General features: G+C 34.8%; 1 protein-coding gene across 5 annotated transcripts; it reads right to left on the bottom strand.

Annotated features, from left to right (window-relative positions):
- Positions 1 to 294: 294 nt before the first annotated feature.
- Positions 295 to 16,317, bottom strand: LOC117323226 (polycystin-2-like; the record flags this gene model as incomplete). Of its 5 annotated transcripts, XM_033878308.1 has the most annotated exon segments (16): positions 2,118 to 2,218; positions 3,492 to 3,508; positions 4,080 to 4,094; positions 4,608 to 4,793; positions 5,377 to 5,703; positions 6,018 to 6,135; positions 7,373 to 7,506; positions 7,751 to 7,970; positions 8,199 to 8,380; positions 9,142 to 9,378; positions 9,505 to 9,667; positions 9,812 to 10,039; positions 10,154 to 10,416; positions 10,537 to 10,664; positions 10,924 to 11,037; positions 15,543 to 16,317. In XM_033878308.1, coding segments are annotated over 14 exon segments (2,568 nt in total). In that variant the 3' UTR covers positions 2,118 to 2,218; positions 3,492 to 3,508; positions 4,080 to 4,085.
- Between the last annotated feature and the right edge of the window lie 2,091 nt (positions 16,318 to 18,408).

Genomic DNA, 18,408 nt, shown 5'->3' with positions numbered 1-18,408 from the left:
GAAGTTCAATGCAAATGAACCCAAAGTAAGATAAATATATGCCCCAAGAAGTCCAAGTGACAAGAAGAGCAGATCATCAAACATCTTGTTTGATGTAGGTCAAAATGTAGTTCAGAGTGACCTTCTTTTGGTTCATGACACACCAGGTCTAGGTGAACCCAAAACTAAAGTTCCAGTGGCAAGTAGTGTATGTAGAAGATAGGGTCCAGATCAGGTAATATGCAAAAGTATGGAAGGACAGATGGACACAATACCCCTCCAACCTGTGGGGACTAATAAAAACAAAGATTTATATTTATATTGCTGAAAGATATTTAATCAACTCATTAACGAAGTAATAACATCTATCTCAGATAGTAAAATAAAAGTACATCACATTAAAAAGAAGTCTAGATCATCTCTTCACAAACATCCTGACAGTCCAAACACAGTAATTATCGCATACTTCAGTGAACCTGGATATAAATGTTAAACACAGAATCACATGATTTTAGTCATTCTTGTCAACTTGCTTATAAACGAAAAGCTTCTTATAGTAACTGTAACAGATGGTGTTGCTGCTAATACACATGTATATATGCAAGTTCAAGCCTAGAAAACTGTAAGAAGTTTGTGAAGAGATGTAACACATTTCCTTGGACGGATTTCTGATATAGTGCTACAGACAGTGAGTCTGTACAGTATCCTGACAGTGTAAATGCTCCTCAACACATGGCCAAACATTCTTGACCAATGGAGGATTGTTGGTCAGCTATGATTGTGAACAGAAGTACACCACAATTTAACTTCAATATTTTGTACATTATTCTTTCTATATGAACACAATAATATTTCATCAAATTCATGTATATTATAATTTGTTACATTTTTGTATTGGTATTTTTCCATTTTCTTACTGGGTATCCTAGATTGAACCACCACAGCTGATGGAACAAGGGAGTAAACAACTATCACTGACAGACTTTGTTTTCCAGGTGTCATAGGGATATGAGATACAATCTCAAAATTAAATACAACTTTATGTGTTGGACCAAACATTTTATCCAGTCAATAAATGATGAAATTTTCAAAGTTGGTACACACAATTTTTATAAATGACTATAATATAGTGGACGGATTTTTTAAGTTGTAAATAAGGGTTTTGTTTGTATCAAATATAATGAAATGTAAAAACACTGATTATGTGTAAAATGTACTGCTAAAATACATGATGTAATTCTGTCTAAAACATCTCTTTCAAATTGATCCCATTTTACAGGGGAGATTCTACTGCAAATATCTATATATACACATTCTATAACATTTTACAATAGACATAAAGATAACATATATAGATAAAACAATTTTAAGAAAAAAAAGAAAAAAAATGAACTGGTTCTCCTGCGTAGGTGCTAACAGTAGTCTGGGGTATTTGTATGATTAATCATTTTGAGTGTTTCCTTCCCAGAAATGGTAATATTGCCATGATTAAAAAGGAATTTGCACAAGTTGGATTCCTATGTAGCCTTAGCACTTTCAAAAGTAAAATTACATTAGCACTAGATTCACATCACAAAATGGTACTTGCATACATATAACTCCATTTTTTTTTTATATTTTGTTCGTAATTAATCACAGACTATGTAAAATCATTGATCAGCAGTCTAGCAATAATGTTTTAAGATAATATTTTCAATAAAATACTTGTTATAAATAAACCATTTTAAAAATATTTTCATACATTTGACTTTGCTGTTTGAAAAAGCAAAAGTCTAAAAACGGACGGATTTTTAATACAGAATATTATCATCGAAAATCAGCATTAAAATTATGAATACATTGTACATGCACAATGAGATGATGAAGATCATCTATAATAACCTTGGCAGTCTTTATGTTGTGATATTGTCAGTCAGAAATTGTGTATAATTGTCAGAGAAAATCTTCCTATGCACACTAACAATTGCTATGATCCAGGTGATATAGGTTATTCTATATGTTCAGTGTGCTGATCTTGGTCATCAAATCATTCTTTTACACAAATAACATTTTCTGTATGAATTTCTGGTCATGATTCCGTTTTTGTGAACCACTGTAGCGAGTTAAACAAATACTATTGCGGAGATAAACAAGTACACCAAGCCACGGATACGTAACACCAGGCAGGAATGATAGAAGGTAGTAGAGTTCCAGTAGTTCTTTAAACGTTGCTTTGGTATCCTCGGTCATATATGAAATCCTACAAAATGAAAAAGAGAAAAGTAAGGAATTATACATACAGGGTGTAATTAAGCATTAATCATGCATGCATCTAAAAATGTAATGTTAAAAATAGGAAGAAAGATCATTTCAATTACAATTTGTAAAATTAAACAATAAAACATGTAACCACAAAGACATTTACTTCTGAAAAACCTTTCGGCTCCATTGTTTTAACCAATCTAAGCTAATAAACTCAAGTTTTTTTAAATACATTTACATCAAATACAGTCTTTAAAATAAAATTTCATGAGGCAAAGCCCATCTGATTTTTAAAAATAAAAGCATTTTTTTTATTCATAATCTTTGAAAAAATTGGCTATTATATATACACCTGTAAGTTTATTTGTCAATACTGCTAAAAGTAAGAATACTTTAAATACATTTTTTTTTCAATTTACAAGCCAATGTGCAAATCACAAGAAAATGTTGCACTTATATATATTGAAGGTGCATTGTTCTTATTTTTGATTATGGTGCTTTCAAGTTTTAAATTATCCTTTATGACTGGAGAAATAATATTCACAATCACAAAAAACACAATTTCAAAACAACAAAATTTAACTAATTAGCTTCATGGGCCAGCAGCTTATTTTATTCACACAATCTTTAAAAACAGCGTAAAAACATTATTTTCCAAACATTAAGTCTTCCTAGATCACGCTCAAAAACAAATTTCTAGTTCAACTCACATCAGCTAAAACTAGGACAAAATAATGACCCCCATTTTAAGGAAAATTAAACTATAAAGTGATCTTATTTGAGTCCAATGTTTCGGCCATGATTTGGATATAATGTAAGCTATACTTAGAATAATGTCATTGCATGAATGCCTTTCAACATTGTCTTTATAACTGTTTCTGTAATAAAAAGCCTAGGAATAAATTCATTTTTTCTTTAGCTAAAATCTTTTTCTGTTAAAGTAAATTCGCCATAATGGCAAATTATTATACAACTTACACAGAACATCACATTTCTAAGGTGAACAAAGAAATTAGTTCCGGCTAAGCATGTGTTTTACCAGCAAAAAAGGAAACTAAGTACCTTTACCTTTTCACAATTCTGCAATTTATCTTGAAAAAACTCTGTTTCAACTTTATAATTTCTACCTTTAGTATTTCATACAATTGTATTGCATTGCCAGCTAGCCCATTATTGCATTAACACTCAATACTATGAAAATTAAAGTTTATATTAGAAGTAAAAAAAAAAAAAAACACACAAAAATGTAAAGCACTAATAAGTGTATTTACCATTAGACTTCAGAGGACTAAAATAAGATGACAAAAGGCATAGTGAGAAAACAATTATATACACTACTGAAACATTGAACATCTTCTGTTACAATAGGGTATGAAATTACAGACATACATGTAAAATATGTAGTGTTTAAAAGACTGTCAAAACAACAGGTAGTTGCCATGCTTGAAGGTATTGTGTACTCTGAATGCAGCATGGGATAATACCAATACATTGTATAATGTATGGCCAAATCAGGGCTGCACTTTAAAAATATAAATTCAAATATGGCAGCTAATTTGGCATAGAAACTTCCAAATACAAAACCATTATAAATACATGTACATCTAAAATCACCCAACACTCACTTCAATTAGGATTCAAGTAAAAATCTGTAATATCTCTAAATATGGTCAAAATGATTTGTCATGTCACTATCAACACAATGAAATTATGTCAAATTAGTCTATACAACAGGTGAAGTATTAAACACAAACTAATGCAAAATTACTGACAAAGACAAGAAGAATAATACTACATAATAGTAAAGTTCAATTTTTATACACCAATCAAAAGCTGAAGAAATTTTCGATAATACATACGTCTTGTTAGGAGAGCTTTTTAACAAAAACAAATTATACTCAAAATATTGTTATTAATTGAAAAAAACTTATTCAATGAATTAAAGGTGAAAATTGTAACAAACAAGATGTCTGTATAGCACTTTCCTCTGTGACCTGGACCAGACTAGAAACACTTTCTCATAACTTAAGACCATGATGCCATCTCAAGAGTTTTTGTTTACCCCAAGAAAATATGTATACATCATGGATATCAGGAACGTGTTAATTTGTTAAAATAAAACTTATGACATTGAGAATTGTTTGTCAAACATAACTGTGTCAAAAGGCCACCAATGACCTAGCAGTAGTTGAAAATGTCTTGGATAGTCAGCAACTGATGAGGTCAAGCCAGACATCCAGATTTTAAACCAGCTCAAAAAATAATTGCTAATGAAATTATCATTTATACCAATTTTAGTTAACATTTCATAATGACATGCTAGTCAGAATACTTTGTTTCATTTCCCTAAGCCCTTAAAGAGAACCAATAGACTTTTCTTAACTTACCACATTATTTCCTGAACTTGGTCGAGATCGCCCTTTGACCCCACGGGAACTGTTGCCACTACTAACGGTGGGTGATGCCCCTCGGCCACTTTGGCTAAAAGAGGTATCTGAATCCCATCTTTCTAATTCTTCGCGAACTAATTTTTCCATCTGTTCTCTTTTCATTTCATCACTATTACCATCAGACTTGAACAAACAAAGTGTGTGATCAAACCATTAATGACAGTGAAAGGTTACAAGGAAAGTGAAATATTATTATCTTCAAACATGTTAGGGTAGAATTTCAACAAAGTGAGAAATCCAATCAAAAATAGAGTGATTAAATCATGAAAACAAGAGTCAATTGCAGCTTTCATTCTAATTTTCAATAAATGGAACTACATCAATACTTTTAATTTCTGTGTGTGCAGTCATTGTAGATTTGACATGTGTGTATATAACCACTTATAGCCATGTAATAAAAACATGAAAGCAGCAACTGACATAGTGATATTTAATTACTTCAAACATCACAACATATTAAGATGGGAGTTTGATCATGAAGTTATCCACTGCAAATCAAATAGGAGTTATTTCATAATTGTACTCTATGTGGTAAATGCACTAACATTAAAATTTGTGAATGAATGTAACACCATTGTGACAAATCAATATTAACGGAACACAACAATCTTTTACTGAGTGTAAAGAACAACAATAGAAATATATTATCATCACTAGATCTTTCAATGTAAGAATAATAACAACCGAAAAATCATGTGATACCTACCTCTGTTATACTGTCAAGTATTTTTCCCATCGTTTCTCTTCTTTTTAATTTAGCTTTTTCCATGGCTTCTAATTTTACTAATACTGCATCTATTTTTGAAACTATGCTGCCTATCGAGTGTTCCATTCTGTCTACCCTCCGAGAGAGAACTGTAAATTCTTCATATGAAACACCACTTGATGCCCGTCCTGAGCGTGATGATTTAGTGCCACTTTCGTCATCTTCTGAATCCTCTATACTGTCGTCATTGAAACTGCCTCCACTGCGAGCTGTACCTGGTCGGTTCCCACTCTTCTCTAAATCATCATATTCTTTGTTTATAGCAGTCTGTAAAAAAACAAAAAAAACAAACTTACATACAAATCTAAGAAGTGTTTATGAATTATGAAGCAAATGAAATTAAAGAAAAAAACATGGACAATTTCATCTAAAATACTATCAATGTGATGTATCTGAATCAAAATGACAACTCAAATTAACATTAACTTATTCTCTACATGTTGTGAAATAGTAATCCAAAAATAACATTGACTAGACATAATCTGTATTTAACATATTGATGACCAATGGCATTATCCTAAACAAATTTTCATGAAAATATCAGTCCTCTTTTTATCAGCATTTGTTTAAACATTCTTTACCGTCTGTTCCTGGAGATCATTTGCCAACCGTTTTTGTTCTTCCGAGTCCAGGACACGGTCACCATCAACATCATATTTAGCAAACAGAGCCTCAATTTCGCTATCAGCATATCCACGACTAGCAAGAGAAAATCCTAAATTACATGCATATTTGAACAAAATTATAATTAGTAATCAACTGCCAATTAATGATGAGATAATGATCTCATCCAATAAAACAATATCTACAGAATCTTTCAGAACCTATTTATATTTTCTGACTTCTTTTCATAATATACCCTATACTTGTGAAATTTTGTCATTTGAACATTTATATTGCATATTTAAAAATCTTTATTTGTTTTACAACAATTGCGAAACAAGTTATATCACACTTGTTGGCTTGGAAGTGTCTCAGTGTGGGAGGAAACCAGAGTACCCGGGGGAAACCCACATGGCTGGGCAGGTGACCCCATACCTTTTCATGCCCAATCAGGGAATCAAACCCCCGGCCGCCTAGGTGAAAGGCAAGTGTGTTACCACTGTGCCACCCGACCACCCATAAGCATAGATTATACAAATTTACAGTTTAATAACGAACAAGAGGCGCATGGGCCTGAGTTTTGATATATTTTGGCAGATTTGATTCCTGTGACCTAGAATTTGAGGTCAATGTCGTTCATTCTAGCATGCTAAAGGCACAATATCAGATCTCTTGGCCTCTTAGTTACTGAGAAGAAGTCATTTAAAGATTTTAGAATATCTGACTCCTGTGACCTTGAATGAAGGTCAAGGTCAATTATTTGAACACTCTTGATAGCCCTTCACCCCAGCATGCTAAAGGCCCAATATCATTTATATAAAAAGTTGTAAGCACGTCTACACATGATCCTTTATATTTATGTGAAGTTTCATTGGAATTGGATGACCAGTTTAGGAGTTGCCCGGACAAGGAAAACCAGTTGATAATGACTGGCTACCATGGCAACTGAAATTTAGGAATTTAAACAGCTGCATGCATATCTACACATGTTCCCTAACATTCGTGTGCAGCTTTGTGAAAATTGGTCCACAGGTTTAGGAGGAGTTGTCCGGACAAGAAAAACTTGCTGATGGTGACCATTAACCATGGCAACGAAAATTTTCAGAAAAAAAAGTTACATGCACATCTACACATGATCCTTTATATTTGTGTGAAGTTTAATTGGAATTGGCCCACCGGTTTAGGAGGAGTTGTCCAGACAAGATTATGGGACAACAGACGGACAGACAGACAGGCCAATCCCAGTATACCCCCCTAACTTTGTTGTAGGGGTTTAAAAATCTGGGTAAATGTTTTATGACTGTTTCAGAGAATTCAAAGCTGTATCACTCACGTCTTCAGATCTGTGCGCCATTCATCAAATTCCAATTTCTGATCCTGGTTGATATCAGCACTTTTCAAAGCTTCCTGGATATCAACGATCTTGTCACGTTTGAAGTTGATTTTTTCAACCATCTTCATGTAGCCCTAAATCAAGAATCACTATATTGGTTATTTTATCTTGAAATCTGTTTAAACATGGTCTCACTTATTCATCTGAATACCAAGATTACTTTTATATGGCCCCAGCTCATCTTCCATTATCAAGGGGGAAAGTGTAAACTTTTTACATACTTTGTCAGCAGGAAATACTGAATTATATGATTGTAAGTATATGAAATAAAAGTATATGATATTGAAATTGATATTAAACTCAACACTATAACCTTACCCTCTTGAAGTAATCTCCCATCTCAAATTCGTTCTTTTGGTTTGCCATGTCACCCTTCACCTCAGAATAGGTATCATTGATGATGGCCAAGAACATGTTGATCAGCACGAAGAATACGAAGAACACAAAGAGCATGAAGAAGATTGGACCGAGAACACGGTTGGCTGCTTCCAGTTGATGGAAATCAAAGTCTCCAAGGATGATACGGAATAGGGTGAAGCTGAATAAACATTTCAAATATATTTTCATTTGCATTTGATGACAACTGATCATTGATTGCAAAAATATGATTCATTTTGAAGCTCGTAATATTATTTTGTTAGAATTCTAAATTCAGACATTGGAACCCTTTGTTCATGTAGTTCAGAAGATGGACTTTAATTTTATAAACTTTGTCTTTCTGTGTTATTTCCCAATTCTTCTAATTATTAGATAATTGTGTACTTACAAGGAGTTCTGGAAATTACTGAAGTCCTTGACCTGTGTACCAAACAGGAGATATCCAAGCTGTGTGAAGGCCAGGAAAATGATGAAGAACATGACAGCAAAACCAGCTAAATCCTTGGCACAACGTCCCAGAGTGGAGGACAACTGGGTCATGGTCTTGTTGAAGCTAATGTACTTGAAGATCTGAAAGCATTTGTAATCATACAATGAAATGTTGCATATTAAATAAAAAATATGTGTAAACAGAAAAGTCAGAACAACCAGATAAAAGAAGGTGGCCACTATACACTATACAACATAAAATTTCCTAGTTTTTGTGGTTAATAAGGAGTATGATGTACTCAAAAAACTTTATACAAGGAAATTTTCAAAACAGCATAATACCTTTAAAGAGGGTCTGTCAGTGCCAATATGTACATACTATTTTATGTCAACAGACATCCCATACTGATAATTCTACTAACCAAGTTTGTATTAATTCCAATGGCAATTGGAACAAATAATCCTCAAAAAATGTGTTTTCCCAATATAAGCTATAGTAAAATTTACCCCCTACCCAGGGAGAAACTTGAGAACCCAGGGTCATAGAATTCACATGTTTGGTATAGGACCTTAAGAATTTTCTGTCTGTGAGAGTATTTGATTCTACCATCTCTGGGAGTTGAGAAGGTTTTCGAAATTTTAGTCAATTCAACACTTTTTTGCCCCGACCATCAGGCCCCTGGGAGGTGGGGACCATATAATTCAGTTTTACTTGACCTTTCGCCATATAAGCTTCCTTCTGAATTTCATTGAATTTGGTTCAGCAGTTTTGGAGAAGTCAAAAAGGTGAATTGTTTATGGGCAGACGAGGCACAACAAAAGGCGTTCAGAATAGGTTACTTGAAACTTGTCTCAGGTGACCTAAAATGGTACAACTTTTGATTTCAGCACCTAATACAAACCTTGATCCAGGCCAGGAAGACTGCTATGGCAATTGCATTGTCAAACCTGGTCTGCCAGTAGCTGAGGAACTCAAAGTCTGCATATTTGTCTGGATTATCCAGCAGTACACTAAGCTTACTGTCCACTTCCACTGTTCGATATACATCAAACGCAACACACAAGATTGCTATCAGGATCACTAGGATGTCAAGGATGTTCCAAACATTCTTGAAGTAGGACAGCTTGTGCTTTTTGATCTATTAAAATGGAGAAGTAAGTACATAAGAACTGTAAATGTACATGTTCAAATCAAACAGATATTTTGTTTATTATGATATGTTCATATGATACTTAATGATTATTTGACATTTTGCTGACCATACCTCCAGGGATTCCTCTACAATGTAGTAAACAATGAAGAGGACAAAGATGCATTCACAGGCCATGATGAAGTAATCCTGAACAGTCACATATCTGATCAGTTTCACAGTCCGGAAAGTCCAAGATGGAATGGCACCACCTGTTGCAGGAAACTCTACCAGGAACCTGTTAAAGAGAACAAACATACATAAACCACAACGGTATTCTGTACTTAATTTTCTTATCTATCTCATTCAATACAAACGAAATTCAAATATGCAACGAACATCTATCCCAATGAAAGCTGATATAAGAAAGGAAGATAATCACCTAATGACACAGAAGAGGTTGATGTTGGCATTGTAGACTGTGAAGTCGATGAAGACTGCCCTAGTGCCTCGATCTATCCACCGCTCACTGAACAGGTTGTCCATCAAAGCTTTGGCTGATGTGAGGTTGTTTCCGGTCATCTCCTGGACATAACCTGCACCACTGTAAGTCGTCAGCTGACCCCAGTGGCCCGAGCCGTCAAGTTGCTCTTCTGTCATATACGTCCACCTACAAAATCCAAGGAGAGAGTTACCAAAAAGTACCAGCATTCTCCGTTTCTGTGAAAAGAGAAAACAAAAATGAATAAGTTAGTGAGGATCGAAACATAATTGAGGTACATACGCTGTGTAACCCGGATGGTTTAAAGTGTCAGATGTTTTATCCTCCAAATTCTCTGAGTACGAGTCATAGCAATGACGGATGACAGACTTGAAGTCATCATGAACCATGCAGGAGTTCCTGCTGACCTTCAATTGTCTCAGACGTGGTATACCAAGTAGCTTGTTTTCATAGTAGATGTAGCCAAGGTCATCAGGGTTGGTAATGTCCTCTCCGTTGTACCATTTTTCCCAATACAGTCCGTTCAGTAGAGTCTCCCGGCTGAACTGTAGTAGACAGAATGAAGGTTGTTCTTTTTAATCAAACATACACTTTCCCAGTGATTTAGTTTCCGTTATAAATTTCAAATTACTTCTAGAGAATCAATATGGAGTTATCATCTTTACCTTCCAGAAATCATCAACATTAGTGAGGGTTTGAAAAGTGCCACCACCACTGTGAGTTGTAGAGAGGAACAGGTCACTCATAACCTTGGTGTAGTAATACATCTTGGTTGAGGTCATTCCAAAGGTCACTGTACATCAAAAAGATAAATTATTAGTGCATATAATCTCTAGTTCTAAAATGGTAAAATAATTCGAATCTTGTGCAGGTTTTGTTTAGGAGATACTGGAAACACATATTGCTATCATAGTAAGAATGGAAAGAACATTAAAAAAGAACATTAAAAAAGTACCCTTTAAAATGCTCATTTTCTTCTACTTCATAACATACATGGTTTAATGCATATAATTAAACATTTTTCACTTGGTTAAATAATGTGGTATACATACCAACACAGAGAATGACCAAAAATACAATGTAGATGATCAGCTCTCTTAGAGTGGTCTTCACATGAAGTTCTCGATTGCCCTTGGTCTCTTCTGTCTGACGGGTGGCCCATAGTGCTGTGTAAGACCATATATATATGCATTAAAAGCAGCTCACTTTTCACAGATACAAATTGCTTTTTAGAAAAAAAACATTGAAATAGGAGATCTGATATATATAAAGGTCAAAGCCACCATCAGCAGGATATAACTCGAAGGGGATATAAACAGGGATACAGCCGACTTTCTGTGCTTCGTTTTTCCAGAAAAAATCTCAAAGTTCATTGACTTCCAAATGAGATCTCATGTCAACAGCTTTAATAACCATCTCACTTGAAAGACACCACAGATTATCTAAAAAAGACACAATTAGTCTTCTACCTAATGATACACTCCTGGTCACCATAGATGAAGTCTCCCTCTACACCAACATCCCGCATGAGGATGGAATCATTGCCCGTTGTGCAGTGTGGGACACACAGGAGAATAAGCAACAGATAGCCTGATGGAACTTCTTAGTTAGTACTCGTGCTGAACATCTTTACATTCAACGGAGCGCACTACCTACAAGTAAGCGGTATAGCGATAGGGGACCAAAATGGTACCATTATACGCTAACGTGTTTATGGGCCATCTTGAATCTAGACTACTTATAGCAGCCCCAATGAAACCACTCAGCTGGCTTAGATTCATTGATGACGTCGAGATAAAGTGGACATCTGATTAAGAGTCCTTTCAGGAATCCATTACTTTTGTAAATGAGTTGGAATATAAAGTTTAATGCCGACATCTCCAATCCGAAAAACACTTGTTTTTGGACACATGTCCCACACTCGTCAAACCTACAGTAAACCCACAGACACTCACCAGTACCTTCACCTGTCCAGTTGTCAGCCACCTCATACTACAATGATCATTAATATTCCATACATGTATCTCAAATTTTGAGAACCAGGTGTATCATCTCTGACTACGTTGGCTTCAGAGGTCATCGAAATTGTGTGGTGCAAAGATTCCACCACCTCAGTAGGGGATATGGAGCAGCCCTGATAGATGGTGAGATTGATAGGGTGAAAGCAATGGACAAGACAAGTACACTGGAATACAAAGCCAGGCTGAAAACAGGATGACAACCTTGTGTAGTAACCTTTCATCCCAGTATGCCAGCATTGACAACCATCTTCCAGAAACACTGACATATTACTGCTATAGTCCAGCAAACTTAAGGTATTTTCCTGGAACCACGCAACGTATACTAGCTGATATTATTACTGCATACCAAAAAACAAAGATTTGGTAGTCAGTGGTAAGCTACCTTAACCTTCTCATGCTACTACCACTGGCTGTTTCAAGACATAATGTAATATTAAGAGGTGTAAACTTTGCCCGTATACTCACAGCACCAATTCATTCAATTGTGAGACTAATGAATAGAACTACCGTATCCTCCAGACAGTTTCCTGCACATCGGCCAATGTAATACACCTTCAATCGGAGGATCAAAAATCACTGTTATGTTCAAAATTTCAAATGCCAGGACTTACGAGTAGTGAGACATTTGAACATAATACCAAGCCATTCATGGCATGTCATATGTAGGTGGTCCCCATTGACCACTGCAGAAGTCTGGATGATCAGCAATGCCTAAATAAGGAATGACATTGGATCAACCAACTCCAAACAGGCTATGTTACGTATACTTGGACTCAGCATGAATGAAAGATAATCTGCCACATGTTACACAGTTTCATGACTCACACAACTTAATACCATATACGTTATTATTAGCACTGCCTCTATCACTCATTTAGTTCAAATGATGGGATATTTATTCCAAACTACACAAACTATAGTTTGGTGTTTTCGCCACCTATAAATTGATGTATTACACAGGTTTATGGCATATAAGAGCACATGGGTACTCGTGGGACAATATCCTTGATACTTACAGAGGATGGGGGAGTCCCCACCTGGGGAATTTTCTATTTCTTTCACCTGTATGCCATTTTATTTTTAGTAGGAGTGTATATGTTTGTTTTTTAAACCTCAAAAACATTATTCTTTATCCTCGTATAAAGAAAGTACCCGCTCCGTATTTTTACTAATAACACATTTCTTAAGAAAGTTTGTTTGTATTCAGCAGCTGATTGACTTTTAAGATGGTTGTGCAAGTGTACTTATTCAATGTAATCAATTTTAGACGAGTCATCCGTATAACGTGACCTAAAAAGTAAGACTGTTCTATCACCCTTTCAATTGATTATTAACATGTTCAAATTACACTTTTCTATAAATACATTTGTATTACTAGTATTGAGATATTTATTCAATTTACATCAACACTGGGTTTTTGTCAGGAATATATGGGATTTGCCACTCGAAATTTTAATTGCTACTCGCACCCACAGGTAAAACAAATGGCTGAGTTATGTGGGATGCAATATTAATGAACCAACTGTGTAGATAAACCAAAACAAAAACATGATGATAGCACCACCTTAGATGATTTCTAATTAATTACAATAGGCCTTTGGCGAATTAATTATTGACCGAGGGGATCATTAATACAAATTAAACTTAACAATATTATTCGCTGTTTATCTACTAAACTAGTGTAATGGTCTCATGTTCTGTCTTGATGTGATTGTTTGTAATTCACTTGTGTCTTAATAAAAGGACAGATTGCCTTGAAAATTTCATGATTTACTTGTCTGTACTGTCCTTATTACTACTATAACCAATTATATATATAAACATAAAGAACTTGAAATGGCAATTGCAGTTGATTATCACATATGATAACACTAGTATCTAATTACATTTTTAGGATTGTTTACCTTAAGTTACATTGACCGTGATAATACTTTATTTACTACATCCTGTTACCTTAAACTTCTGCCATGCTTAGCTTGTATATTTGATGCATATTGAAAACTAGACATTGTCTAAATATGTAACCCTAGTTAAAAAAAGAATATCATTGTTATTACACAATGTTTCCATCAAGTAGAACTATATCATATATATACAATGTACATGTATACACAATTAACGGACTTTCTTAAAGGCCAGTTTATTCACGAAGTTATTTGACCCAGATTTAAGCCTATATATGCACAGTATATCTGTATACAGGTAAACCATGCCATAGTTCAAGCTGATCATTGGTCTGGTATTTAACACAAACTAATATACCTTTACATACATGTAACAATTGTACACACCAGTCAAATGTATGTTCAAACTGTGGGATGTATATCTTTGGGTTAACGTTGTTTGGGTAAAATTGTTGACTTACATATTTTATTTTTTTGTTTTGTTTTGCTCTACTTGTAATTAAAGTGAACAGTATATCAATTGCACTTGCTACATCTTTTGAGGACTAATTTCTCCACAAAAAGGAAGCCTGGTAATATCTGTAGGACTTTATATTGAGATGATGGGAGAGAATTTTGAGTTACCCGAGATGGGAATTTTGAACTGGTGATTTGGAAATATACCATGTCACTGGAGCAGCACGCCCCTTAGGGACAGCTCCTGTCCAGAAAAATGGTGATGATACCAGAGTTATCTATCCAGCTTATCCATTAAAATGAAGAGAGAAAAGAAATCAATATCCACAAAATGCAAATAAATTATGAAAATGTTTTTGAAGTTTTATCCCCCCCCCCCCCCCCCCCCCCCCATGTAAATTTTTATGGTGATTATATCAAGTGAATATGTTTCAAGAAGGAACATTATTTGTAATCAATATTCTCTCTACTTCACAAGGCTCTGAAATCAATGGTCATGAATTCTATGGTCTAGAACAACATCATTGCAATATATATGTAAAAGAAGGAAAAATCTATATCATGATCTTTGTTTTGCAATGATGCTGTAGTTCAGGGTACCTGTAAAATCAATACTGTTAATAGAGTTGTATGAAATCAATAAAAATTCTACTCAATTATCCATGGAACTGGCACCAATGTTGATTATGTCTGGTTTACCATACATAACACTGCCATGAATAATTCAGGTGTTAGGGAATCAATAGCTACAGGTATCAGTAGGTAGGACCAGAACAATTGCGGTAGATATGGTAGGTAAACACGTCATCCAAAAACTAGACCTTGGTTTTATACACATGTATGTGCTAAAGGTGGTGTTTGATCTATAAAAGAAATTAAGAGTACCTCAGATGTACACATGCCTGTATTTGTTACAATAAGTTTGGGTTGACAGTTGGTTTTCAAAAGACATTTCTTAACAAATTTTTTAATTTTTCATGTCATTTTGTAAAACTTTGATCACCAATCTGATGAAAATCATCTCGCATTTCCCTTTGAAAATAAAGAAATGAGAGCTCGAGGTTTGATTTTAATTGGTATATATACATGATTGATGCTTCAATTTTCAAAAAAGTACTTCATTTTGAGACTTTTAGTGAGAGTAAAAAAATTAGCCTAAACCCGGTTAAACCGTTTTGCAAAATCAGAAATTTCTCTGGAAACTGGCATGACTGGGATACTTGATATTTTATATGTTTGCAATGAAGTTGTTGAATATATTGGATTACCGAAGCTGAAAAAAATACTCACATCTGATTCCCCTTCCAATCTTCCCACAGAAGCCGCTAGGTTTGGATTTAGCAACCTGTGTCTGTTCCTTTCCTCGGTCTGATCGTGAATTAGGTTTCTGGCCATATTCATTCTCCATTGCTACTGGACTCCCTAGATCAGCGTCTTCTCTGGCCCGAAATTCGAATTGGTTATCGGGTCTTGCATGACCTGATCCGAAATCTAAGTCGTCTTGCCAGGCCGTGCGGGATTGCGCACTAACGGGACGTTCCTTCGGCATAATCCACTAAGCTTGTACTCTTTGATCGGATCACTAAATCTTCAAACAGCACAGTACCCGAAACAACAATGAGTTTGACAGCTCGCCAAGAGTGTATTTACAAATGTTCCCCTTTTCCTGTTTAGGATAAGATATAGAAAATAGTTACCTTTTCAGTCACGGTAATAACATGGAAACACCGTGTAGTTGTTTACCGACACTCGTACAGTAACAGTTCACCCCTAGGTTGTGTATTGATTTTTGGGAATGAGCAAATTATCATGGCTGCCCGACCGTGACGTCACAAGATCTCAATACAAAATACAAATTATCTCCCTTCACTCACCGCAACTTTGCGGTGGCCTAGATTCCAGCCCGGAAAATGATATGCAGATTTAGCATGGTTTTAAGTCATTTTTAAAAACTAAAATGGAACATTGGAAGTGTGATATGTAATCTAAAGATAAAAAACTTTTAGTTTGATAACAAAATAACACGGGTTTGACCAGTGACGTAGATTTCTGGCTTGGGTACGTCAGAGACATATAACGTTAAAGTTATACAGACGTCTACTGTATCTCTGCCGAGACTTGGAACATTTCGCGATCTTCTGCTAAAATACCAATCTTTGTATAATGGTTTACATACCCTAAGTACAAGTTTAGTACTGAAGGCCAATACAATTTCCATGAGTTCTAAAATGTCTATATTTCACGGGTAGGGTTGTAACTTAACGAGGAGTAAAAAAAAAAACAAAAAACAAAGAAAAACCGAACATTTTTTAAGGTTCATGTAAAAAGTAGGTCCTAAATCAAGTGATATTTATCCAGATTAAAACTCGCTAGGCCTATTCTATTGTAATTAAACAGAAGTAACTTGACTAATTGTTTATATGTGTCATAACATTTAAAATTTCGACAAAACAAGCTTAAAATGCAAGTTTCATGAGAACAAATAAAGCTCATGTAGATCAGACATATTGCATAAAACAACCACGCCGTTATGGTCACAAGTGTCTAGGCCTATAGCAGTACTGCGAGTACTTGTTTGACCAGATTTAACTTAAACGTCCACTCTCATTTGACCTTAAAATGCAAATGGCGGCTGTAAATTATATAACACATTCTTGGCATTCGTGCAATATAATTCACAATAATATTTGTTCTCCTGAAACATATTTTTATGTCTATTTTGCCGAAATTAACAGGTAACTTGAAAAATTAAATTTCAAAATCAAGACCCATGGATAGCCATGATCCATATAACAATTGGTCAAGTTACATCTGTTTAATTGCAACAGAATAGTTATTTTCAATCTGGATAAATATCCCTTGATTTACTATTTACATGAACCTTCACTTTTAGACTTCAAAATGGTTCATGAAATTACATATGTATGTAGGCTATAGAATAAGGGACCTAATGGGCCTATCGGGGATGTCATTAAACAAATCGGTAATATCACGGATATAGTTCATGTATGATATAACGTGTGACATTAGTGATATTACTGAGAGAATAACGCGGTACATATATATGCTGATGTACAATGAATTAGGCCTATCATGTGATATCACTAATTTATCGCATATGGTAAACCACTTAATCGTTTTTAAATAGTGATACAACTCAGATTTGACCCTGGACGTTAAACAAAAACAAACCAAACAAATCGAATGGAATACAAGTAAAGAACACAAACATATAGCAGCATCAGTTCGAATGTCATCGAATTTCTAAAAAATTGTAAGAAATAAGATGCCGATCATGTTATACAACCTAATTGTTATTTTTGTTAATTTGGCGAAGAGCCAAACTTCCACTCGAAATTGAGCAAGGTATCGACTGGACAAAACCTGTATTTAGTCGCTTGTTTAACGTGTTCTTATTTGTCAGTAGTAACATGAAAACAATGATTAAGGACTCCAATACAATATAATTTGAAGTTATAAATTCTAATACACTTTTCTTAGAAAGTTACCATTTCCTTTTTGTTTAGAAGTGCCACCTTTTACGGATTTCGTTTTCCCCGAACTCACTGATCGTGCCATTAAAACTAACAATTTTGTGGTATATTTTCATCTAGACAAATGTATTGTAAAACAGAAATCCATGTATGCTACAACGTATACAAAATAATTGAATACATCTGTTAGACCGAAAATGTCTGTCTCTAAAAACGACCATTTAAATTCATATTATAATTATTAAAGTATGACAAACTATTATTGTTTGCTTGTTTGTCAAAGACAAACGAAGCAGCAGTTGTATTTTTCTGTCGTTCAGGGAAACATTTGACCCGAAATTATCGTTTTAGAGACTGACATTTTCTGTTTAGCCAGGTGTAACCGCGCACGTTGGGACAAAGCAGTAAGGTTTGTACGTACCTGTCGAGATGGATTCTGCAGTTCTCCAGGACGGGCCGCGCCAATCTGCCTATATAGCACTATCGATTGGCCGGATGGAACCATGGATACATTTGACGACATCGCACGTGAGCCAATTGATACCTACCACAGGTATATATTGATTAGATTGTCAGCTTCAGGACCTTACCCACAACATTCTGTTTTGGCTTCTCGCCAGATTTGAATGTCGAATTTAGTTTGCACCGAACAAACACTTCAT

This window comes from Pecten maximus, chromosome 1, assembly GCF_902652985.1.
Source record: "Pecten maximus chromosome 1, xPecMax1.1, whole genome shotgun sequence".
Classification (NCBI taxonomy): Eukaryota; Metazoa; Mollusca; class Bivalvia; order Pectinida; family Pectinidae; genus Pecten; species Pecten maximus.
Note: the sequence above shows the minus strand (reverse complement) of the source record. Positions and strands in the feature narration are given on the sequence as shown.